This window comes from Schistocerca cancellata, chromosome 12, assembly GCF_023864275.1.
Source record: "Schistocerca cancellata isolate TAMUIC-IGC-003103 chromosome 12, iqSchCanc2.1, whole genome shotgun sequence".
Taxonomy (NCBI): domain Eukaryota; kingdom Metazoa; phylum Arthropoda; class Insecta; order Orthoptera; family Acrididae; genus Schistocerca; species Schistocerca cancellata.
The window spans coordinates 155477517-155503479 of NC_064637.1; the positions used below are offsets into that span (position 1 = coordinate 155477517).

The window sequence follows — 25963 nt, forward strand, 5'->3', positions numbered from 1 at the left end:
CAGGGGTCCACATTGCCGGGAACCAGGTTTCTTGGAGGGCAATGCAGAAAGCAGGTGTAAAGCTTAACAGCTGCCATAGCTCAGCCAGGTGGTTGAAAAACCACCACAATTTCACTGGAGGATGACGTGACTGTGAGACTGGGAAGACATTAAACACTCAATGAGGCAGTCTACGCCTCAGGGTCACCTGCTGCCACTGACATATTTCCTGAACAGGTTATACCGTATTTACTCGAATCTAAGCCGCATCTGAAAAATGAGACTTGAAATAAAGGGAAAAAAAATTTCCCGAATCTAAGCCGCACCTGAAATTTGAGACTCGAAATTCAAGGGGAGAGAAAAGTTTTAGGCCACACCTCCAAATCGAAACAAAGTTGGCCCATTGTAATATGAGACACAATTTAGGTCGAATGAATGACGATACCGCTACAGTAGTTTGGTTCGAGTCGTAAGCTTAGCAGTTAAGCTTTACCAGGTAGCCATTGCTATGCGTCAGGTGCTCCGTCCGTATTTATACGGGTACCCTTCCTTTTACATGTGCTTTGTCTGGTTTGAATCGATTGCTTATTTTGCTTTGATCTGATAAGTGCCGTTTTCTTTGTTATAGGTGTTTACATCACTCTAAGCTGAAAATGCATTACTGTACTGTGTCATGCATTGTTTGTCGCATTCTGATAGTGCGTGTTTCCGGCCTGTCGCCGCATGCGGCATGGCTTGCTTTTGTGTGCGCTACCGCCGCTTTAAAAAAAGAGAGAGAGAGAGAGAGAGAGAGAGAGAGAGAGAGAGAGAGGAATCGTCTCATTAGCGAAACAATGGCAAGAGACTGCTATTTGTTGTTACTTACACTGCTACTTTCTTTGAAAATGATCAACAAGAACCAAATAATAGACTGCGTATGATAGAACATGTTCTGAACGAGAGTTAGGCGAAAATTTTTCTCCGTTTAAAAATCTTTGCGGACGCTTCTTTAGTACATCAAATTCTGCACAGAAATTAGGGTCATCTTAGATTTCAAAATCTAGTCAGTTGCCGTGCTTCATTTCTGACTGTATCACTATTAGGCATAAGAATAATACGAATATAAACATGACACGATACGTATATTCTTCCGCATTTGCTGTTGTCTCACTCTTCTTTCGTAGTTTATTAGGCAGACAGGATTTAAATGAGATAGCAGCAAACACGAAAGAATACATGGCAAAATGTTTATATTCGTATTATTCTTATGGTGAAGAGAATACGGCATGCGAATCACATTTCATCAGGTTCCTATTAGCAACCATCTCTTCTCAAAGGTAGGAAAAAATTCAGAACGTACAGTTGGCCACATTGACAAACATCCAAAACAGTCTTGCCAGTCGGATTTTCGTAGTACATTGAAATTCTGCTACATTCAAAGATGAACAATAGGAATTTGTATTTACTTTGTTGGATAATGTATGAAAATGCAGTGGTCGAAACTCGGGGCGGAGAAAAAAAGCTCGTCTTCCACCTTTTTTTTTTTTTAATTTATTTACTGACGCAGAGGTTTTGGCGCCAGTATTTATCTTTGTGCCTACAAAGCATGCCTGTGTAGCGCTACATATATTCGACGGCAGAAGTTAGTTGTGGCGGCACCTACAAACATTTTTCAGAACTTCCGCTTGCTTTGCACTCGATTCTAAGCCGAAGGCGGTTTTTTGGATTACAAAAACCGGAAAAAAAGTGCGGCTTAGATTCGAGTAAATACAGTATCCATTGTGGCAGCATCCTGGCATTTGCCTGATGCAATTTAGAGAAATCATGGAAAACCTAAATGAGGATGGCCAGATGTGGATTTAAACTGTCATCCTCCCGAAAGCGATGACAAGACAGTGAAGTCTTAAAGTAATTGGATGTTGAGGATACATTACATGAAACAACACAAATGCCATAAAATAATTCAAAATAGATCTAGTTGTGTAGCCTCTCCTGTAATGCATTAAATTTAAAATTACTCAGCTGATATTTTTTGCACTACTGACAGATTTGCTATGAATGGGGCCAATTATATAATTAATTGCCATTTTTGTGCAAAACCTAAGAAGATTCAAAGGTGCATTTCATTCAAATGACAAAATATTCACTCAGAGTAGGAACAACATTAACATTTATTTTTAGGTATCCTTATTAACAATTATTATTGGATATTTACCTTTCCCACTAAGAATATTTCTGGTACTAGGAGAACAAAAATTATTTTAAGATTCACAAAAGAGATCCAATCACTTAGCACAATTTGAAACCACTGATTTGATCAGACAAGATAACCAGGCCTATGAGAGTTTCAAACCATTCAGTATAAATAAATTATTCAGAAGCTGAATGAAGCAAAATACAGCATCGAGACAACTGCAGCAAGCACAGCAACCTGCTGTACAATATTCTTAGTTATGAAGATTTCTCGCAAATAGACTTATTTTCTGCCTATCAATCTTTTTTAATTATTGCCCGCATCTGATCTGTTAAACAATATTTTAAAAAAATTAAAACTGGTTTCTAATCTTGTGTATTCTGTATTATATAGACCTTAATCCTTTTCTATCTGATTACTATACAAATGCTATATTAACATACCACTTCTTGTAGGTACAAAGTACACTAATTAGCCTTAATGGAACTATCACTTTCACTGTCATTCACTAAACCCAAACTTAATATTTTAAAATGTGTAGAGAGCAGTCAATAATATTACAGAATTAAAAACCGATCAATAGCTCTTTCAAAATTTATTTTGGCAGCCTACCCAGGAATCCTATTCAGGTGCTGCAAGTTTTGCTGTTACGTGTACTCACTGCCTGGACTCCAACCAGACTGTGAGCTATTGTCAGTCTCACACCACTATTTTCACCCAACTTTGATTTCCGATATCCACTGCGTCCTCTGACACTCTTTTGTTTTACGAAGCACGCACTAATACCCTGTAAAAACAAATTGGTGTTCCTAAGGGGTACTCAGAGCAACAAACCAAACAGGTAATGCAGCCAAACTCAAAAATCGCTGAGAAAAAAGCTGAGACTGGAAAGGTAGGTAGACTTCTACGGAAACGTGTCATCCAGTGTATTTTGCTCACTTCAACTACGATAAAAAAGTATGTTTGTTGCGGGTGTGTACCACATTCCTTGCAACGTTTTACGTCGGACTATCAGAACAGTCAAGGAGAGAAGTAAGGAATACAGTCTGCGACACACCTGACTAAACCAACCGAAGTGAATCAGCGGTCACAGAGCAGTGCCTTGAGTATAATTGTGAAATGAAATGAGAGCAATATCGTAGCGCAAATGCCAAGTTTCTGGGACAGCATAATTCAGGAGTCTATTGAAATTAAGATGTCAGAAAACTTAATAAACAGGAATGGAGTTCCAATTTAAATAACGCTTGGGATTCGGCACTCAATTTATTAATACCTCAATGACCATCAGATTCATCAGAGTTGGAAAGCACTGAGGGAATCTGTATTTCATGGAGTTATCAGTACGTGCTCTGAAAAACAAAAAGAGCATCAAAGGACAAATCGAACTCGGATACACATAGCTGTGTGAGACCACTAATAGCTCACAGTTCGATCAGAGTCCAGGCAGCGAGTACACGTAGTAGCAGGACTCGCGGCAACTGAAGAAGACAACTGGGCCGGTCGTCAAAATATTGTGCAGAAAATGTAGACAGCAACTAAGTTCTACACCGGGAAGCTCTCTATTAATCAGTCATGCCGAGAAAACTAGAGAGCTCATATTTTTATTTTATTTGACAGATCTGAAGGTGGGTGACACTGCCTGAAATCAGTCAGTTTTAAATAATATAAACACAACTATTAATAAATGGAAAACAAATTTGTAATAACAATTAAGGATCCCTCCGAAAACAGTTGCGGAGCTGACGAAGATAAATGAGTAAACCTGTGGCACTGTTCTAGTCCTAGTCTAACATTTCCCTCATAGACAAGGCAAGAAGTTAATTAGCGAAACATAATAAAGTTTACTACAACTGATCATACCTCCACTGTGCAAAAACTTTCATACTGCACTCCAGTGCTAATTAGAATAGTTCTGAACAGGTTTCTGTTTCAAGCAAAATTCAGTGCTTGCTATATTCACAGTCCCAGTATGTGAGCACAACATTCCATTTAAGTTGTCATTACACAGCAGCAGCAACCAGAGTTCACATTTCTTTCTTTTGTTGTGTAGTACATACAATTTCACAAACAGAAAATGATATTTTAATCAGACCACGTGTTCTGTTAGGTCAGTATTGTTTATTAAATTCATTTTGACCTGCAATACCAAGTGCTTGTCATAAATAACATTAAAGATTATATTTACATATCCTTCACAAAATAACAGCAGCCACAGGCACAAACTCCGATCAGTCACTCGCGTATCTAATAAACGGTGATATAAGCTTCCAGCTGCCAAATTTGAAAGGCGCAGACACGATAAATGTACCGAGAAAATATTTTGCTTCCTTTTGTGACCCCGTTCCACACTAAATCTTTTGAAAAGTAACAGTATAGACTACCGAAAAATAAACCATACGTTCACAATAAAATCGACAATGAGACAAGTTTCTACTTAGCAGTACCATTGGAACTTATTTTAGAGCGAATGTAACAGACACTTTGCATGTACAGGCACAGTGAATACAACACATGAACTGAAACAATTAGAGATCAAAGTTTCACCATATAGGTGCGGTTCCGCACCGTACGGAAGATAGGCCTATCAGAGATTCCTGTGGATCGCCAGGCCACCACCGCGACAATCACACCAATCAGCACCGAGAAGAACTGTATCACCTCATCTCCGACACCTTCAATAAGAGGCATCTTGCTGTCACAGCCTTCTACCTGTCGAGCAAAACAAAAACACGTTAATTACAGTGGAAAGTTCTGGCAGAATATAAAAGCTTTAGGAGTAAAGAAGACTAATCACCAAAAAGCAGAAGTGTCAAGTCATCAACATGTGTACACAAAAAGAAGAAAAACTTGCCAGCTTTTGGAATGTGTACATTGTTGAGCTTTGTATTAGCTAGGCACATGGTACACACGTGTCAGAGCCACTGGGGAGCAGTGAACGATGAAGGTGAAGTAGAGACGTGAATTAGGAGGAAGCAATAGGACAGATCAAGATGAAACTGTTTGGTGGAGGATGTGACGACAGTGGGCTAATGGAGATAAGCGTCCAGGACAGTTACGGATAGAAAGGATGTGTTGTGAGGACAACTCCCATCTTCAGAAAAGCTGGTGTTGGAGGAAAGGATCCAGCTGGTCTGGGCTGATAAGCAGCCATTGAAAATGAGCTCGTTGTGCCCAGCTACAAGTTGTGGTACTTGGTGGTCAAGTTTTTTCTCAGCCACAGTTTGGCAGTGTCCATTCATTCTGGTGGACGACTGGTTGGTTGTCATACTGACATTAAAAGCTGTGCAGAGATTGAAGCAGAGATAGTATATTACAAGGCTGCTGTCACAGGTGGCCCGGCCTCTGATGGGGCAGGATAAGCCTGTGACAGGACAGGAGGAGGAGATGTCGTATGGGTTGATTCGGGAGGTCTTGCATCTGTCTTCCACAGGGCTATAACCCCTGTGGCATGGAGTTGGGAGTGGCATAGAAAATGAACTAGGATGTTGTGTAGGTTGGGTGGGCACTGGAACGCCACTTTTAGAAGGGTGGGAAGAATCTTGGATACGATGGCCTGTCATTTTAGGGCATGACAATAGATGATCAGAACACTGTTGAAGTATACAGATCACTTGTTCAACTCCAGGGTTATACTGAGTGATGAGAGGGTGAGCTCCTTTGTCTCTGATTCTTGGGGTGGTGGAAGGGTTGGGTATGTGTGGGGATATGGCAAGGAAAGTCTTTAAAGGTCCTCACGAGACCTTCAGCATACTGGGAAAGGGAGTTCTCATCACTGCAGACACCCTGTCACCAAGTGGCCAGGCTGTACGAGAGGGATTTTTTCAGTGTTCGGGGGATGACAGCTGTCAAAATGGAGATAGTGTTGGTGGTTAATGAGTTTAATATGGGCAGAGGTGTGGATGGAGCCATCAGAGGGGTTGAGGTGAATTACACAGATGGAAGTCATCTTTGCAACACATCCTTCGCGTCCATAACCCTCCTGGCCTCAATCTTCATTAAGCCACTGTCCCCACACCCTCCACCCAACAGTTTCCTCTTCCTCTCTCCCATTACCCACACCCAATTCGCACCTCCCCTTCACCCCTTATCATGTGCTGCTCGCTATCACCGCTAAGCCAACCAGCTGCCTGTCTCTTGAGCTGCTAGCCACCTCCCCCCCAATGCCCTTTCACAGCATCACCCATGTCCACCAGTGAAACTGCAATTCTGGTATTGTGAATGATGCCGGCACTGTGCAGGGGCACAAAAGTGTGTGTGTTTTGTGCACATATTTGTACTTTAGCTAACAAGTTTTTTTTTTCCTTTCTTTCTATCGCCAAGCTGATGCTTCTGCTTTTTGGTGAGTGGCCAGCTCTACTCCTACATTATTTACAAAACACTATAATGAACAGTGGTCTATGCAGCTTGAATATGGTGAACAAAAGCCACTTTTAAATAACACTGACTGAAGCTATATAATACAAATATTTATTTGCTGTCTTGCTGAACTAGTATCAAGCACAACACGTATCTTCAGTAAAACAATCAGAAATATTTGTACTGCATAAGAACACTGATCCCTCCCAGGAGATGTCAGATAATACTGTCACACACCGCCTCTAGCCCTGATAGTGGCTTCAATTCGATGAGAAAGGGGCTTCACAGTTTTTTTCAGCTCTGCCATATTTGGCCGAAGTTACTCATCAATGATTAGATTAGGAAGAGCTATCAAGAAGCCCCCTGAACCATGGACCTTGCCGTTGGTGGGGAGGCTTGCGTGCCTCAGCGATACAGATAGCCGTACCGTAGGTACAACCACAATGGAGGGGTATCTGTTGAGAGGCCAGACAAACGTGTCGTTCCTGAAGAGGGGCAGCAGCCTTTTCGTCTGAAAGCAAGGGGAAACTACGGCCGTAATTTTTCTCGAGGGCATGCAGCTTTACTGTATGATTAAATGATGATGGCATCCTCTTGGGTAAAATATTCCGGAAGTAAAATAGTCCCCCATTCGGATCTCCGGGCGGGGACTACTCAAGAGGATGTCGTTATCAGGAGAAAGAAAACTGGCGTTCTACGGATCGGAGCGTGGAATGTCAGATCCCTTAATCGGGCAGGTAGGTTAGAAAATTTAAAAAGGGAAATGGATAAGTTAAAGTTAGATATAGTGGGAATTAGTGAAGTTTGGTGGCAGGAGGAACAAGACTTCTGGTCAGGTGACTACAGGGTTATAAACACAAAATCAAATAGGGGTAATGGAGGAGTAGGTTTAATACTGAATAGGAAAATAGGAATGCGGGTTAGCTACTACAAACTGCATAGTGAACGCATTATTGTGGCCAAAATAGATACGAATCCCACACCTACTACAGTAGTACAAGTTTATATGCCAACTAGCTCTGCAGATGACGAAGAAATTGAAGAAATGTATGATGAAATAAAAGAAATTATTCAGATAGTGAAGGGAGATGAAAATTTAATAGTCATGGGTGACTGGAATTCGAGTGTAGGAAAAGGGAGAGAAGGAAACGTAGTAGGTGAATATGGATTGGGGCTAAGAAATGAAAGAGGAAGCCGCCTCGTAGAATTTTGCACAGAGCACAACTTAATCCCACTTGGTTTAAGAACCATGAAAGAAGGTTGTATACATGGAAGAACCCTGGAGATACTAAAAGGTATCAGATAGATTATATAATGGTAAGACAGAGATTTAGGAACCAGGTTTTAAATTGTAAGACATTTCCAAGGGCAGATGTGGACTCTGACCAGAATCTACTGGTTATGACCTGTAGATTAAAACTGAAGAAACTGCAAAAAGGTGGGAATTTAAGGAGATGGGACCTGGATAAACTGAAAGAACCAGAGGTTGTACAGAGTTTCAGTGAGAGCATAAGGGAACAATTGACAGGAATGGGGGAAAGAAACACAGTAGAAGAAGAATGGGTAGCTTTGAGGGATGAAGTAGTGAAGGCAGCAGAGGATCAAGTAGGTAAAAAGACGAGGGCTAGTAGAAATCCTTGGGTAACAGAAGAAATATTGAATTTAATTGATGAAAGGAGAAAATATAAAAATGCAGTAAATGAAGCAGGCAAAAAGGAATACAAACGCCTCAAAAATGAGATCGACAGGAAGTGCAAAATGGCTAAGCAGGGATGGCTAGAGGACAAATGTAAGGATGTAGAGGCTTATCTCACTAGGGGTAGGATAGATACTGCCTACAGGAAAATTAAAGAAACCTTTGGAGATAAGAGAACCACTTGTGTGAATATCAAGAGCTCAGATGGAAACCCAGTTCTAAGCAAAGAAGGGAAAGCAGAAAGGTGGAAGGAGTATATAGAGGGTCTACACAAGGGCGATGTACTTGAGGACAATATTGTGGAAATGGAAGAGTATGTAGATCAAGATGAAATGGGAGATACGATACTGCGTGAAGACCTGAGTCGAAACAAGGCCCCCGGAATAGACAACATTCCATTGGAACTACTGACGGCCTTGGGAGAGCCAGTCCTGACTAAATTCTACCATCTGGTGAGCAAGATGTATGAAACAGGCGAAATACCCTCAGACTTCAAGAAGAATATAATAATTCCAATCCCAAAGAAAGCAGGTGTTGACAGATGTGAAAATTACCGAACAATCAGTTTAATAAGCCACAGCTGCAAAATACTAACACAAATTCTTTACAGACGAATGGAAAAACTAGTAGAAACCGACCTCGGGGAAGATCAGTTTGGATTCCGTAGAAATACTGGAACACATGAGGCAATACTGACCTTACGACTTACCTTAGAAGAAAGATTAAGGAAAGGCAAATGTACGTTTCTAGCATTTGTAGACTTAGAGAAAGCTTTTAACAATGTTGACTGGAATACTCTCTTTCAAATTCTGAAGGCGGCAGGGGTAAAATACAGGGAGCGAAAGGCTATTTACAATTTGTACAGAAACCAGATGGCAGTTATAAGAGTCGAGGGACATGAAAGGGAAGCAGTGGTTGGGAAGGGAGTAAGACAGGATTGTAGCCTCTCCCCGATGTTATTCAATCTGTATATTGAGCGAGCAGTAAAGGAAACAAAAGAAAAATTCGGAGTAGGTATTAAAATCCATGGAGAAGAAATAAAAACTTTGAGGTTCGCCGATGACATTGTAATTCTGTCAGAGACAGCAAAGGACTTGGAAGAGCAGTTGAATGGAATGGACAGTGCCTTGAAAGGAGGATATAAGATGAACATCAACAAAAGCAAAATGAGGATAATGGAATGTAGCCGAATTAAGTCGGGTGATGCTGAGGGAATTAGACACTTAAAATAGTAAAGGAGTTTTGCTATTTGGGAAGCAAAATAACTGATGATGGTCGAAGTAGAGAGGATATAAAATGTAGACTGGCAATGGCAAGGAAAGCATTTCTGAAGAAGAGAAATTTGTTAACATCGAGTATAGATTTAAGTGTCAGGAAGTCATTTCTGAAAGTATTTGTATGGAGTGTAGCCATGTATGGAAGTGAAACATGGACGGTAAATAGTTTGGACAAGAAAAAAATAGGAGCTTTTGAAATGTGGTGCTACAGAAGAATGCTGAAGATTAGTATTGAATAGGATGGGGGAGAAGAGAAGTTTGTGGCACAACTTGACCAGAGGAAGGGATCGGTTGGTAGGACATGTTCTGAGGCATCAAGGGATCACCAATTTAGTATTGGAGGGCAGCGTGGAGGGTAAAAATCGTAGAGGGAGACCAAGAGATGAATACACTAAGCAGATTCAGAAGGATGTAGGTTGCAGTAGGTACTGGGAGATGAAGCAGCTTGCACAGGATAGAGTAGCATGGAGAGCTGCATCAAACCAGTCTCAGGACTGAAGACCAGAACAACAACAACATCAAGAAGCGAGGATTTTGATTACTACGTTTCACCGGCTGTTACAAATAGTCCCAGACATTTTCCACAGGCTTAAATTGGGGGATTTAACTGGCCAGTCCGGGTGAATAGGATGCCCGAGTGTTTATCAAAAGGAAATGTATGCATGCAGTGCAGCCCTGTGTGCACGAATGCTGTTATCTCTGAAGATGGGAGTGTCCATAGTGTACTAATCAAGAAGGAGCAATACTGATGCTGGCAACATTGCTACAACTTGCAAGTGCTGCCAAGTTTTGGTATTTTAGTGATTAAAAATCTACTGTAAAAGTGGTACTCAGAAGTCTAGTTTTACTGTATCTGCAACTGTAGTAGCGAGTTTAGTACATTGTTTATGTTACTAGCCAAACAGTGATAACAGTACTTTCTTAAGTGCTATCTCTACAGACAAAACGCAAGCTTTTACTCAATTCAGAGGATAAAAATAACACACTGTGGGCAGCAGTGCTAAATAATCCTCCTGGTAAAAAAAAGTCACAAAGGACAAGTTTGGAAAGTACCACAGAGTAATGAGAAATGGTTGACAGGGGGGAAGGCCGCTTACACTTCCTTTGTCTCGGATGTTGTGAAGCGACTAGTCTCATACAGATATCTGCAAGCCTTTGGTGCGGCAGTAATTGTTCCACAATCATGGAGAAAGAGCAGCTACTCTTAAATCTGTTCTCACAGTAACACGGGCAGAATTAGAAGAGTTGTGTGCTACAGTTGACAGTGAAGTTAAGACTGGACTGTTGTAAAACAAGCCAGATAGGGACACATGCTCAAGAGATGTCGCAATTCTGTAGCATCACTGCTTTGGGGACAGAGACAGCAGAGAACCCAAGGAGCTCAGGAACACACTGACAAGACTTAGAGGCACAGGCCGAAACTCCTTGGGTAGGGAATACTACGTAAGTAGTGTTTTCAATGATGTCACCTGTGATTTAGGCTCCCTGGGGGAAGATCTTGGTAAAGATGATGATGTACTGATTATTGCTGGGAACTGTTTGAACCATTACCTCCACTACACAAGTGAGAATGACATCAGGCATATTCTGGGAATACTCCTCACACAAGTGTAAGATTGTGTCATCGTTTGGTGGTACCATAAGCCCAGCACCAAGCATCCCACTGAACTTGTAATGTAGAGCTTCAGCAGTCGCCCGACTGACTGGGACCTTCACACACAGATGTGATGGTGGGTCACCCTTTACATAATCACAACACATACTGAACAGTCCAAGTATGTATGTTTCAGGTTAGAGGTTATTTGAACAACTAACTGGCAGAAGCAATCAGTGTAACCAGAATAGTGTACATCATCAAATTCCTGGGATTTCCAATATTTTCACAAGGATTTTTTTAGGGCAAATGTTTCCAAAAGATATAGTTGTTGAATAACTAAGAGATATAGTTGCAGCAATAAAGGGAAAAACAAATGACTATGTCTCGGATAGTAAAGAGTTTAAAAATCGTAACACAACTGGACATTTCCATCGAAACATAAGTAGCTTGTTAGGTAAAAAAAAACACCATCACCTGGAAGTCACAGAATTTGAACAGACGCACATTGCTGTAGGTCCAATAAGAGGAAAAGGAAAGCGGCTATATACAAGGAAAGTGAAATACAGTTCCAGGCCAAAGCATTCGGTGTACTGAAAAGCAATTTTAATGCAGTACTTCAGTGATAAGACCTGGAAACATACAACGTAACAGATCTGCCACTCTATAGGCCCTCAGCAGGAAATGTTTTAAGCTCCAGTAAGTAATAAGATGATGTACTAATAATATTTAATACAAATAACGAAGAAGTGACTGTATAGATTGCATGCAACCGGTGGTGGCGTGTTTGTCACTGTTAGTAGTAGTTTATCCTGTAGTGAAGTAGAAGTGGATAGTTACTGTGAATTACTATGGGTGGAGGTTACACTCAACAACCGAGCTAGGTTAATAGTTGGCTCCTTTTACCGACCTCCCGACTCAGCAGCATTAGTGGCAGAACAACTGAGAGAAAATTTGGAATACATTTCACATAAATTTTCTCAGCATGTTATAGTCTTAGGTGGAGATTTCAATTTACCAGATATAGACTGGGACACTCAGATGTTTAGGACGGGTGGTAGGGACAGAGCATCGAGTGACATTATACTGAGTGCACTATCCGAAAATTACCTCGAGCAATTAAACAGAGAACCGACTCGTGGAGATAACATCTTGGACCTACTGATAACAAACAGACCCGAACTTTTCGACTCTGTAAGTGCAGAACAGGGAATCAGTGATCATAAGGCCGTTGCAGCATCCCTGAATATGGAAGTTAATAGGAATATAAAAAAAGGGAGGAAGGTTTATCTGTTTAGAAAGAGTAATAGAAGGCAGATTTCAGACTACCTAACAGATCAAAACGAAAATTTCTGTTCCGACACTGACAATGTTGAGTGTTTATGGAAAAAGTTCAAGGCAATCGTAAAATGCGTTTTAGACAGGTATGTGCCGAGTAAAACTGTGAGGGACGGGAAAAACCCACCGTGGTACAACAACAAAGTTAGGAAACTACTGTGAAAGCAAAGAGCGCTTCACTTCAAGTTTAAACGCAGCCAAAACCTCTCAGACAAACAGAAGCTAAACTATGTCAAAGTTAGCGTAAGGAGGGCTATGCGTGAAGCGTTCAGTGAATTCGAAAGTATAATTCTATGTACCGACTTGACAGAAAATCCTAGGAAGTTCTGGTCTTAAGTTAAATCAGTAAGTGGCTGGAAACAGCATATCCAGACACTTCGGGATGATGATGGCATTGAAACAGAGGGTGCCACGGGTAAAGCTGAAAAATTAAACACCTTTTTCCAAAGGTGTTTCACAGAGGAAGACCGCACTGCAGTTCCTTCTCTAAATCTTCGCACAAACGAAAAAATGGCTGACATCGAAATAAGTGTCCAAAGAATAGAAAAGCAACTGGAATCACTAAATAGAGGAAAGTCCACTGGACCTGACGGGATATCAATTCGATTCTACACAAAGTACACGAAAGAACTTGCCCCCTTTCTAACAGCCGTGTACCGCAAGTCTCTAGAGGAACGGAAGGTTCCAAATGATTGGAAAAGAGCACAGGTAGTCCCAGTCTTCAAGAAGGGTTGTCGAGCAGATGCGCAAAACTATAGACCTGTATCTCTGACGTCGATCTGTTGTAGAATTTTAGAACATGTTTTTTGCTCACGTATCATGTCGTTTTTGGAAACCCAGAATCTACTCTGTAGGAATCAACATGGATTTTGGAAACAGCGATCGTGTGAGACCCAACTCGCTTTATTTGTTCATGAGACCCAGAAAATATTAGATACAGGCTCCCAGGTAGATGCTATTTTCCTCGACTTCCGGAAGGCGTTCGATACAGTTCTGCACTGTCACCTGATAAACAAAGTAAGAGCCAACGGAAAACCAAACCAGCTGTGTGGCTGGATTGAAGAGCTTTTAGTAAACAGAACACAGCATGTTGTCCTCAATGGAGAGACGTCTACAGACATTAAAGTAACCTCTGGCGTGCCACAGGGGAGTGTTATGGGACCATTGCTTTTCACAATAGATATAAATGACCTAGTAGATAGTGTCAGAAGTTCCATGCGGCTTTTCGCGGATGATGCTGTAGTATACAGAGAAGTTGCAGCATTAGAAAATTGTAGCGAAATGCAGGAAGATCTGCAGCGGATAGGCACTTGGGGCAGGGAGTGGCAACTGACCCTTAACATAGGTAAATGTAATGTATTGCGAATACATAGAAAGAAGGATCCTTTATTGTATGATTATATGATAGCGGAACAAACACTGGTAGCAGTTACTTCTGTAAAATATCTGTGAGTATGTGTGCGGAACGATTTGAAGTGGAATGATCATATAAAATTAATTGTTGGTAAGGCGGGTACCAGGTTGAGATTCATTGGGAGAGTCCTTATCAAATGTAGTCCATCAACAAAGGAGGTGGCTTACAAAACACTCATTCGACCAACACGTGAGTATTGCTCATCAGTGTGGGATCTGTACCAGATCGGGTTGACGGAGGAGATAGAGAAGATCCAAAGAAGAGCGGCGCGATTCGTCACAGGGTTATTTGGTAACCGTGATAGCGTTAAGGAGATGTTTAGCAAACTCAAGTGGCAGACTCTGCAAGAGAGGCGCTCTGCATCACGGTGTAGCTTGCTCGCTAGGTTTCAAGAGGGTGCGTTTCTGGATGAGGTATCGAATATATTGCTTCCCCCTACTTATACCTCCCGAGGAGATCACGAATGTAAAATTAGAGACATTCGAGCGCGCATGGAGGCTTTCAGACAGTCGTTCTTCCCGCGAACCATACGCGACTGGAACAGAAAAGGAAGTTAATGACAGTGGCACGTAAAGTGCCCTCCGCCACACACCGTTGGGTGGCTTGCAGAGTATAAATGTAAATGTAGATGTGAAGATTTCAAAAATTTAGAGTTCATCTCAGATGGTTCTCAAGTGAAAATACACAGTTCAAACCTGGTCTTGGTACAAATTTTCATTCATCACTTCAGAGTGCATATATACATCGGATAGTTCTGATGAAGGGCACCTAAGTTACTGATGTGCAGCTTTAGTTTGACTTTCCCAGTAACATTCCCAAAAATAATAGAAGGTCATAGTATAACAGCAATTTATGTCTAAATTCAACATTCTTTAATTAAATAATGCGAGCCCCATAGTAAATGGTTTATCTGACTATGATGGCAGCAATAATACATCACCATCAGTTAAGTTTAAGTAAGGACAGAAAAGGAAATTTTCACATAAATGTAAATGCTGACTCAGTTACATTATTCACAGAGAGTTTACAGAGAAGTTTACCAAGATTACACAGCAGATGAGAAATTTAATTCTTTCCTAAAAAAAATATACTCACAAATGTATGAATTCGGTTTTCCTTCAACAAACACGGCCATTCACAGTGGAAACAAGGAAAAAGTGTGGCAAACATTTGTGATCAAAATACTTTGTGCTAAGTGGAGACAGAGCTTTACAAAGAGGTGACAAAAGCCATGGGATAGTGATATGTACATATACAGGTGGTGGTAGAATCACATACACAAGGTATAAAAGGGCAGTACATTGGTAGAGCTCTCATTTGTACTCTGGTGATTTATGTGAAAAGGCTTCCAATGTGACTATGGCTGCACAATGGAAATTAAAAGACCTTCAATATATAATTATGTAATAAATTTTTTTTTTTAATCAGCAGTTGCTTTCTTTCATTTTTTCCTGGTCCAGTTAAAACTGCTCTAAATAGTATCTATCTTTTAAAAAAAGGAGATGTGCATGTGCTGGAAAACTAGTGACCAATTTCTATTGTTCCAGTTTTTTCTAAATCTTTTAATTTCTAATGTACAACAAGATTTGTATTTTGAATACTGCTGTAATTAAAGTTATACTGAATGCTAGTTAGAATTAGATGCACAGGACATTTCATTTCAGAATAGTTGAGGAATTCAATATTCCAAGGTCCACAGTGTCAAGAGTGTGCCAAGAATACCACATTTCAGGCATTACTCCTCACCACGGACAATGCAGTGGCCAACAGTCTTCACTTAACAACTGAGAACAGCGGTGTTTGTTCAGAGTTGTCAGCGCTAACAGACAAGCAACACTGCACAAAACAACCACAGAAATCAATGCGAGACATATGACGAACATATCTGTTAGGATAGTGCAGAGAAATTTTGCGTTAATGGGCTATGGCAACAGATGACCAATGCAAGTGCCTTTGCTAACAGCACATCACCTGCAGCGTCTCTCTGGGCTCATTATCTTACCAGTTGCACTCTACACGACTGGAATGGTGTGATCAGATGAGTCGTGATTTCTGTTGGGGAGAGCTGATGCTATAGTTCATGTGTGGTGCACACCCCATGGAGCCATGGACCCAAGTTGTCAAGTGCTTGAGGTATACAGTCAAAGGCTTCGCTGAGGTCACACAGTACAATAGATAACAAATCCTTATTTTAAAATTTAGTTAACATCTGGTTAACAACTTTAGTTACAGCAGTATTCAAAATACAAATCTTGTTGTACATTAGAAATTAAAAGATTTAGAAAAAACTGGAAGAATAGAAATTGGGGAAATACGGAAGCGTCCGATCCCGCCCGTCTGCTTTGACCCATGACGTCACAAATATGGCGGAAACAAAAACAAACACACACACTTTCCACAAGAAGCCTAATGACACTAACGGGACAAGCGCGGGAAATGGGGTGTTTTGGGTCGGGGGCAAACTAAATATAAACAAATTTAGACGCCTTGCGTAGCTACAACGTGTAAATGAAGACAGCCATGCATGAATACCCACCCACCTCCCCAGGGGTCGTAACCCCTGCAACCCATAGAAGATAAAGATGCATCCCCTGCAACCCATAGAAGATAAAGATGCTTCCGTAAGTGATTAGTGTTTTTTGTCTTTTTTAAAAAAAAAAAAAATCTCATGGGATAGAACGAACAGATCAGAAAGGTAAATATAATAAACTAAAACAGAAATTGGAGGAAACAGATAATTAAAATAAGTAATAAACGTTTTTAAATTAAAAAAAAAAAATCTCACGAGATAGAACGAATAGATCAGAAAAGTAAACAAAACAAGATAAAACAGAACTGGAGACAGCCACACTCAAACCAAACTCCGCGCCGTCATGACGTCACGGGTCAAAGCCGACGCGTGGGATCGGACGCTTCTGTCGACCCGAAATTGGTCACTAGTTTTCCAGCACATGCACATCTCCTTTTTTTTAAAAGATAGATACTATTTAGAGCAGTTTTAACTGGACCAGGAAAAAATGAAAGAAAGCAACTGCTGATAAAAAAAAAATACATTTTATTACATAATTTAATTTGAGAACCAATAATAGTCCACAGTTCTGGAGTTCGAGAACCCTGACACTAATTTTATAACACCGGCTAAGGTTATGTACTGGATCTCCCTCCCCCTGAAATCTTGAACGTTCTGTGTCACTCAGCACGAAGAAGATCTAATGCAGAAATTCCGTTTGTCTTGATTTTGTTTTTCAGTTCACTCACTGAGGTTAGAAAGTAATCACTAACTTCCAGTGGGGCCAGCAGTATATCTTGTATGCAAATTTGGGAATCTTCTTGTTTGGTAATGTCCCATGCTGCTTTGAAGTTGTTTGAACCACCTTCTGCGTGAAGTTCGAGAGCAAGGTTTTTCACCAGGGTCAAATTTATTTATTACAATTTAAATAAGCTCTATCAGTAGTGCCTTCCAGTTGCATACAAGAATTTTTACATACAGCTTGAGTATCTCTACTCTATTGAGGGCCAACTCATGTGTATATCATATAACATTTTCTCTTTCATTTTATGCCTGGGGATATTTTTTATTAATGATGAACGTGAGTACCATAACTCAGAGAGTTTCGTTCAAGAAATTATCAAAAACTGAGTCCCAATTGATATCATTTAACCTGTCAATAAATACATTAATATATTCGTCTTTCTTCTCTCTTATCCGCTTAACATTAGAATTGACATTGGCTGATCCGTCTGGCTTACACAATTGTTCACAGCAGAATGTTAAAATTAAAGGTACATTGTCTGCTGCAGCTCCATATGCAAAGCTGAAATCATACATACCTCTTCAAAAATTATTAGGCCTATCCAAGCAAACATTATTTCATGAGGCTATAGTTTGCACCATGTAAATTCAATTAGGCCTATCTTAAGACACTAAAAAAATATTATTGTAACACATACATCACCATACATCACCACCAGCCACTGGAACATTGAAATCATAATGCACAACGCAGAAATTGTTTGACACACATCTAGCCATATGTGGCAGGAGGAGGAGAAACAAATACTTCGACAAAATAAAAAATGTCAATCAAGTTTAATAAAAACAATCGCTTTACAGGGCACACCGAGGAAAAATTCAATGGCACTACGAAGAAAATTGGAACTGAGATAAAACGTGACATTTACATTTTCAAAATGAACGAAAAAATACAATAATATTGTGGTAATATTTAATCTGCAGTACATATTTACAGTTCATACAATGTCTGTGTTTCTCTAGTCATTGACAAGATACGTAATGTAGGGAAAGTAATACGGGAGGCGGATTACACGAACTACGGACGGAATCGCAAGTGGTATCGATTTAAATAGTCCTATAATACAATTTCGCAATGATACTCCAACACAAAGAAAAAAAAGCCATCAAATCGAAATTTTCTTAGTGTTCTTGAAGTGACGGCCTTGGGAAATAACCAAGGCAATTTATTTGTATGACAAGCCCCAGGCAATCGCAAGTGGTATCTATTTAAATAGTCCTATAATACAATTTCGCATTGATACTCCAACACAAAGAAAAAAAGCCATCAAATCGAAATTTTCTTAATGTTCTTGAAGTGACGGCCTTGGGAAATAACCAAGGCAATTTATTTGTATGACAAGCCCCAGGCAATCAATTTTTTCCTCTCTATACCTTCGAAAGTTTGCATTCAAACGCACAACTATACAATGCCATGGCTTACAAAATACCACTACGAAGACTGGATACATACCTTTAATAATGCAATTAAGCTCTTTCTATCCACTGATGACTGCAACTGACAGTCCGATTTCTGAACTTTTCAAAATCAATCAAATCGTATTTCAACTATCACATTTATCAACAGCACTCAACAACGTTCAAAACACTCACAAAGACAACAAACACAAATAATAACATAGTTCCTCCCTACATCTATCTTTCAAAACCCAGAACCCCCTTTCTATGCAAACGAGCAAAGATTTTATTTAAAATTGTAATCGAATATGCGATCTCATACTACAAAGCAAGTCCGCCAAGCTTGCAGGCCTTGACATATCCATCTAAACATTGGATTACTAAATGCACCACGAATTTAAAACTAATTTTTCGTAGAATTTGAAAATATGTAATGGACTAGGATATCCAATAATGAACCAAAAGTATCCCAATTTAATTATTCCTTCTTAAACTTCCTGATAACCTGATACATATTTATTATACCTGAATCATTAAATGTTACTTAACCTTGCAGTTGCGCATTTAAAACAAAAATCCAGCCAATACAAGTTTCAATAAGAAACTTTCAGTGAAGTATGGCTCTGTATGAAGCATACCATTAAGCCGGAGACTTCAATATGACAACACAATGCAGCAGTCAAATACGTCAAACAGACGGCAGGAGACACAGAATGGACAATTTCACATGAAAACCAAGCTGTTTTCCTCCCTACCACATACAGTTGAGTGTTTAACACATACCCACAAGAACAAATCACTGATATCTTCCTATTCAATAACGACGAATGTAATTTTAATAAGTTTCGAAAATTCTGAAACACAACAGCAGAGCTTTGTGCACAGTGCAGAAATTTATACTGCAAGACAGGACGTGTCATATTCTCATACAAAGGGAGTCCCAGGAGATCCCGGGTTCGAGTCCCGGTCGCATACATTTTCAACTGTCCCCGTTGGTATTTAGGTCTGGATTTCATTGTAATTTAAACTTGTCGCTGCCAATATCCCTGAACCACAACAGACATTGACAATCGGCGTTCACGGGTATGAATGTATGGCAGGGGCTCTCGAAAGTAAATACTATAAGACATTCTAAACTCTGTGCAAATATTGGTTTCAATTCAAACTTCTGTTTCTCTCTTTTTTTGTAATGGACGCCCCATGTTGTTCTATTCAATCAATAACATCAGAAATCACAATAGTAATGGCGTTGGTTGCATCGCAAAACGTCGATTACATTCGGAGAGACTGGAACGTGAAGTTGACGTGTGAAATGAACGAAACGCGCCGCTGTTGCAGTTGCCGAGTTGCAAACGTGACCCACACGTCGCTCGTAATCGCGATGTGATTGACTTATTACGATGCTTCAAACTCTGTACCTACATATTGCTACGTACACTGTTAGTACATGACCTGGGAAACATATGGATGCCCAGTCACTCACAATGAAAACAAGGATATGATTTTCTCATATGTGCTTTATTGAACTGTTTGAACTACACTCGACATAATGGCAATGAAATACCGATAACTACTGGCCAGATTAAACAAAATTAATGGCTGTCAAAGGGTCGCACAGAGGGATACATGCTATTTGTATGTAGTTGTACATCAATTACACAATGGTACATGCCACGTACAGGAGCATATCATTATATATCTTTAGTGACTGGGACACAATTAAACTGTTGCAGATGGTGCAACACATAGATAAATGTACATTAGTAACAACAACAAAACAAACAAACATCTTCCTTGTAATACACAAATGTGCAACCACATGTCTCACAGCTGAAATGCTACAGCATATGTTCGAAGTGATCATCATTTACTTGGCAGCACCAATGCGCATGCTCCATCACTGATCCACTCATTGCTGTCAGTGTTTATGGGGTTATTGCAGCCTATACAGCGGTAATACAGCCTTTCATGTTGGCCATTATTGTTGGGACCTGCTGATACACCACTTCTTTCAAAAGTACCGAGAGAATAGATCCACGATGGTGAGGTCCGACAACCGTGCTGGAAATCCCTGATTGGGACTGCCCCGGCTAATCAATCAATGTGGGAATTTTTGGTTTAGCGCCTGTTCGTGCCACCATGGCATTATGCACAAGGGATCCATCATGCTGATAACACATTATTTGATGCAAATGAATGGGTGGGTCTTTCATCAGTCCAGGTAAGGTACATCTCAGGAACCGCTTGTACTGTCAGCCGTTAAGACTGCCATCAATGAAATATGGACCAGTGATGTGATGTCCTACAATACCACAACATACACTGACACACCACTGATGTTGATGTTCAACCCGGCGAATCCAGTAAGCGTTTTCGGGAGACCAGTAGTGCAAATTGTGTAAGTTGACATTCCCATGGTGTGTAAACATGACTTCATCAGTGAGCAATACCCTATGCATAAGGTCATGGCCTTGCCACAGAACCCACTGTCAGTATTCTGTGATTGTGGACGTCGTTCCTATGGGAGTCCTGATGTAACACCATGTAGTGTGTGTGGCATCTACGCCTGTGCAGAGTACGCATTGTGCTTGTTCGAGGGATTTCCATCTGTCTCCCCATTTCATGAATACTTGCATGAGAGTTTACTGTAGCGGCTGCTTCATGTGTTACGCCTCTGCTCCACATCCGCATTCATGGAGAGAACCACCCTGTCGCACCAAGCCTTCTAACAATATTCATGAAGGTAGGGTCAGTTGAATGACATCTATTAGAGAAACACTGGGCATTAATCTGTGCTGTACATGTGCCATTTTGGTAACATTTTCCATACAGTAATATCGTGTCAACCATTTCGAATGCCTAGAACAGATGGACAGGTAAATTAATATCCGATTAGAACAATAATTCCAATTACAGTAGTGTACAGCACACTGGTCTCATGTACCTGTACATACTTCACATACAGCAACCTTCTTTCTAGTGAGCCTTCCCACACATACGGTGCCGATTGCGCCCTATTCCTATACACAGCTGCAGAGGCAAGGGGTTTACCTGGGTGGTGTAACAGGGAGGTGTGCTCAGGCCGGTACTGTTCTGTTGTCTGCACATAGATAAACGCAACACGCAACAAGGGACACCATTATGTACATATCAATGTTTATGGCAGGAATCCCTATTATTACTATTGACCATCATGATAAAGTGAAAGAAAGAACACATATTCAATCACATCGCGATTACGAGCAACGTGCGGGTCACGCTTGCAGACGTGCAATAGCGGCGTGTTTCGTTCATTTCATGAGTCAACTTAGAGTTCCAATTTCTCAGGATGTAACTGACGTATTGCGATGCAACCAACGCCGTTATTATCGTGATTTCTCATGTTATTGATTGCGTATAGAATAATATGAACTGTCAATTAAAAATACAGAAGTTTATGTTAAACAAATATAAGCACAGAATTCAGAATGTCTCATAGTGTTTACTTTCGTGGGCCCCTACTGTACAGTCATACCCGTAAAGCCGTTTGTCAATATCTATTGTGGTTCCAGAGATATTGGCGGTGAAAAGTTTAGGTGGGATACCCAGTATAAACGCAACGATATGAATAACATACGTACACAAGAACGAATCAGTAATAATAAACCTATTTAGACCTAAATGGACAAGAACGGAATTTTAACAAATGACGAAAATTATGATATACAAAAAACTAAACATTGTGCAGCTGTAAAGTATGCACATAGACAACACATTAAAGAAATTTAACAAATATTAAAGAGGATGAAAAACAGCTATAATGTATTAAAAGTAAGATGCACAATCTTGTTTCTGCCAGTATTATACAATCTGCATATTCTAAGGAATGTTTCCTCAATGTAAACAGTAAGACATAACGATATCTGGTTTGACAAACATGACTCTTGTGATAAGCTGTTTTGGTACCTTTGTTCCAGGAGTTTGTATATCCAGCAGAAATTACTCAAAGGGAAATTTTTAAAAAATTATACAAAGCAGAAAAACAGTTCAGTATGAACACAATTCCATTTAAGTAACTGTTTTAAATGTTAGATGGTAGGATAAGGTTTTGTGTTGTGTCGTTTGAATTTGGTATATACATCTCTTTATGCTGTTTTGTTGTCACACTTTCTTAATCAGAAAAACCAACAGGTAACAATTAGAATCACATATATGAGAACAAGGTATGAGATTACTTCCATACAGGTTTATCTGACGTATTTTCAGATGAACTGTGTAAAGAAGTAATAACCTTATAAATGTCAATCTTTATGCTGGTTTGAGTTTTTGGAATTCCTTCCACTTTCAAACTATAGGAACATAAAGAATCATTCATTACAGTATAGTTCAATTTGCACTTTCTATACTCTTATGTACATTTTCACGCTGCACTGGGATCTTTTGCAGACTGATATTTTTCTTGATTTTGTTAAACAACGCTCTGACGCTATATTTCAGTACTGCTGCCTTTACAGACAGATCAGTGGACTTTGGAAGTCTACAGGAAATATTTTTAACAGGTCTCCCACATCTTACAACAACTAAAGTCAAAAGCAGTCACAATGCATATTTCCCTTAAAGGCCATTTCACACTGACCATCTTTCCTTTAGTTTATCGTCAGCCTTTGCATCACACAAATGATGTAGGAGTTGTCATAATATTGTACAGCATATGCACAGCACAAGTCTACAAATTAATATAACAAACATAAAATTAACACTTTACATAATGTTAAGGAAATTGGCACAATAAACTAATACATTGAACTTACATATGCTTTCTGAGCAAGTAAGTAATGAATTCAAATACATGAAAGACACTTTGAGAAACTCATTTATCATATCATTTGTATCACATCATTAAGAGCGAAAAGAGTATACAAACAAAATATAAAATCCACACTTAGAAAAGCAAGATTCAAATGACAATGAAGAAAATACAGTACAAGTTAGTGATGTAGGTATTTTAAATATTCTTCTGTGTTAGTCAAACCTTTATTTAATACTTAATTTTTTAATCCTAACTTAAATTTTCCCACATCTTCCATTTCCTTGATGCAGATTGTCAGAGCATTATACAGCTTCATTATATAATGACTCATGTTTTTGAGTTTTTTTTACTCTTTCTAAAGACAGATTCTTACCGATTGTGCGTTATTGTTACGTAACATCACCCCACAGCTCTACTATGGGGTTTATTCACACAGTCCGTCACGTCTTGTAACATCACATCAAATCCAAGCTGTGACTGTGAGTTGTGAGGAAGGTCAATTCACGTCACGCCAGTTCAAGTTTCGTGATCTCAACTCACATGACTTTCATGGGAACTGGGGTCTTCATAAGATGATTCTCAACTTTTTTTGCACAAAGGGCATGTACGCAATGCGGTAGCTTATATGCATGGATGCTGGAGTCCATATTTGTATGAATGTGACATTTATCAGATGAAAATGGCATGCAGCCTGCAGAGTGGTTACCATTCGGATGGTTTTAGCTGGAACAATAGAGGATTTTCCCATTTTGTTACAAGCACAGTGCAAAAGCGCATGTGATGGTAGTATGGATCGACAGGAGCAGACCAACATTCTGTGCTTTCATTGCATGCAAGAAGGCATATGGCTTCATTCATTTTGGAAGCAGGTTCAATGCTTTACCGTAATATTTCGTATATTTTAAATTTGGGAGATGATTTATTTGTGGAAATAGTGTGTTCAAAATGGGTGGGAGAATGACAAATCCCATAAAAGTAAAATAGATATTCAAACCAGTACACACCGGAATAGAAGCCTGATAGTGTATCATTCAGTTTGGGAAAAAGAATTTCGAGTATTGCGACGAATTCCAGCAAATGCATATAAAGCAAGGTGTACTATATGCATTGTAAAAGATGGAGAGGGATTTCACATTTCACATAGCAGTATAACTGATGTTAGGCATCATTTTAACATTGTTACCGACAAATGCAGACCCTCAACATCAGTACAAACCACACTGACGAACAATCTCTATAAGATGGACTTTACTGAAGCAGACAAGATATTTAGTAAGTGCACACTAATTTCAACATTTCTAATTTTCAAGGTAATGAATGATCCATTTAGGAAATTATAAAAAGTTACTATTAATAGTGATCTTTTCGTTTCAGATAACTGTATTTGCTCTTAAATTCGAGTTTCACATGTTTAAACATCATTTTAACTACGCTAGCACTGAGTTCAGTGTGAAAATATCGTTTCAGTTATTCCCAGATCCGACAATTGCAAATAAAATCACATGTGGTAAAACAAAATGTCAGTCATCAATTACTGGTGTTTTGGACCCTAACAGCATAAATAATTTAATTCAAAACTGAAAGCATAAAAAAATTTTGCTGTGGTACTTGATACTTACAACATCGGTAATTAAAAGTGTTCCTGTTTCTGTTAGGTATTTTGATGAGCAAGCACGTGTATCCCACAGAATTCTAGATTTCTATGAGGACTCAGGTGAATATGTATCTGCAATGTATGAGCAGATCTTGAAAAGCTGGATCTGTCCCATGTTTCAAGTTTTACCGTAAACAATATAAATGCAAACTATTGGAAGAACAACTTGCCCTATGTTCACTTAAAAAAGGAAAATTGCGACAATTGTGGTATAGTGAAACCAAATGGTGGTGTACATATAGACCATAAATACACAACTGGAAAATGCTGACATACATATAAACTGTGTCTGAAATATTTAAATAAATTGTTTGATTTTGATGATAGTAATATTTTGTACTTAAGGATACAGGATACTTATAAATGGTGGAAAAATCGAATTTTTTATTACTTTATTAAATCCTATAATCTTTCCTGATTACCTATATATACCTATATATAACAAATTTTAAAGTGAAAGTCACACCCCCTGTATTTCTGTTACAGAAAAAAGTATTATTTCGAAAAGAATTATATGTATGATATAATGTATATATTGGTAACAGTGCAGGCCTCTAGTCTCTGTAAATGATTATCTTTGCTAGTATTTACTTTTGTTTTGCTGAATCACTTTGTTCACATGTTACTGAATGTGTATCGCCCATATATTTGAGGAAGTACATATGCTTTAGTGTGCAATAAAGACAAACTATGCCACACATCAAGAAATTCAATAAAAGTAAATTCCTTGGTAACCAGTTCACAAACAAAGCAAGCCACACTGTTGAAAGTAACCTATACATCAGTTCTTCAGGGAAGAAACTCCCACTTAGCACACCTCCTGGTGATTCAAATTTCTGTGTTAAGAATGATTGTGTTTGTCGTGGATTTGGGCATCTTTTCTTATTTGATAAAGGAAGTGGCGAAATGTAAACAATGTGACTGTGTAGGCTGTCTGGAAATAACTGAACAACAAAGTAGAAGGAAGGGGATTTAACGACAA

General features: G+C 39.4%; 1 protein-coding gene across 2 annotated transcripts in view; it reads right to left on the bottom strand.

Annotated features, from left to right (window-relative positions):
* LOC126109636 (transmembrane and ubiquitin-like domain-containing protein 1) overlaps window positions 1-18821 on the bottom strand; it is a 57559-nt gene extending 38738 nt beyond the window's left edge. Inside the window, exons 1-2 of one of the 2 annotated variants that reach the window (XM_049914683.1) lie at window positions 18594-18821; window positions 4718-4861 (exon numbers count right to left, since the gene is read on the bottom strand). In XM_049914683.1, coding sequence (XP_049770640.1) covers window positions 4718-4840 — 123 coding nt within the window. In that variant the 5' untranslated portion in view covers window positions 4841-4861; window positions 18594-18821. Of the gene's footprint in view, window positions 1-4696; window positions 4862-18593 lie in introns of both variants that reach the window. The other variant, XM_049914682.1, reaches the window with a different exon arrangement.
* Window positions 18822-25963: the final 7142 nt, after the last annotated feature.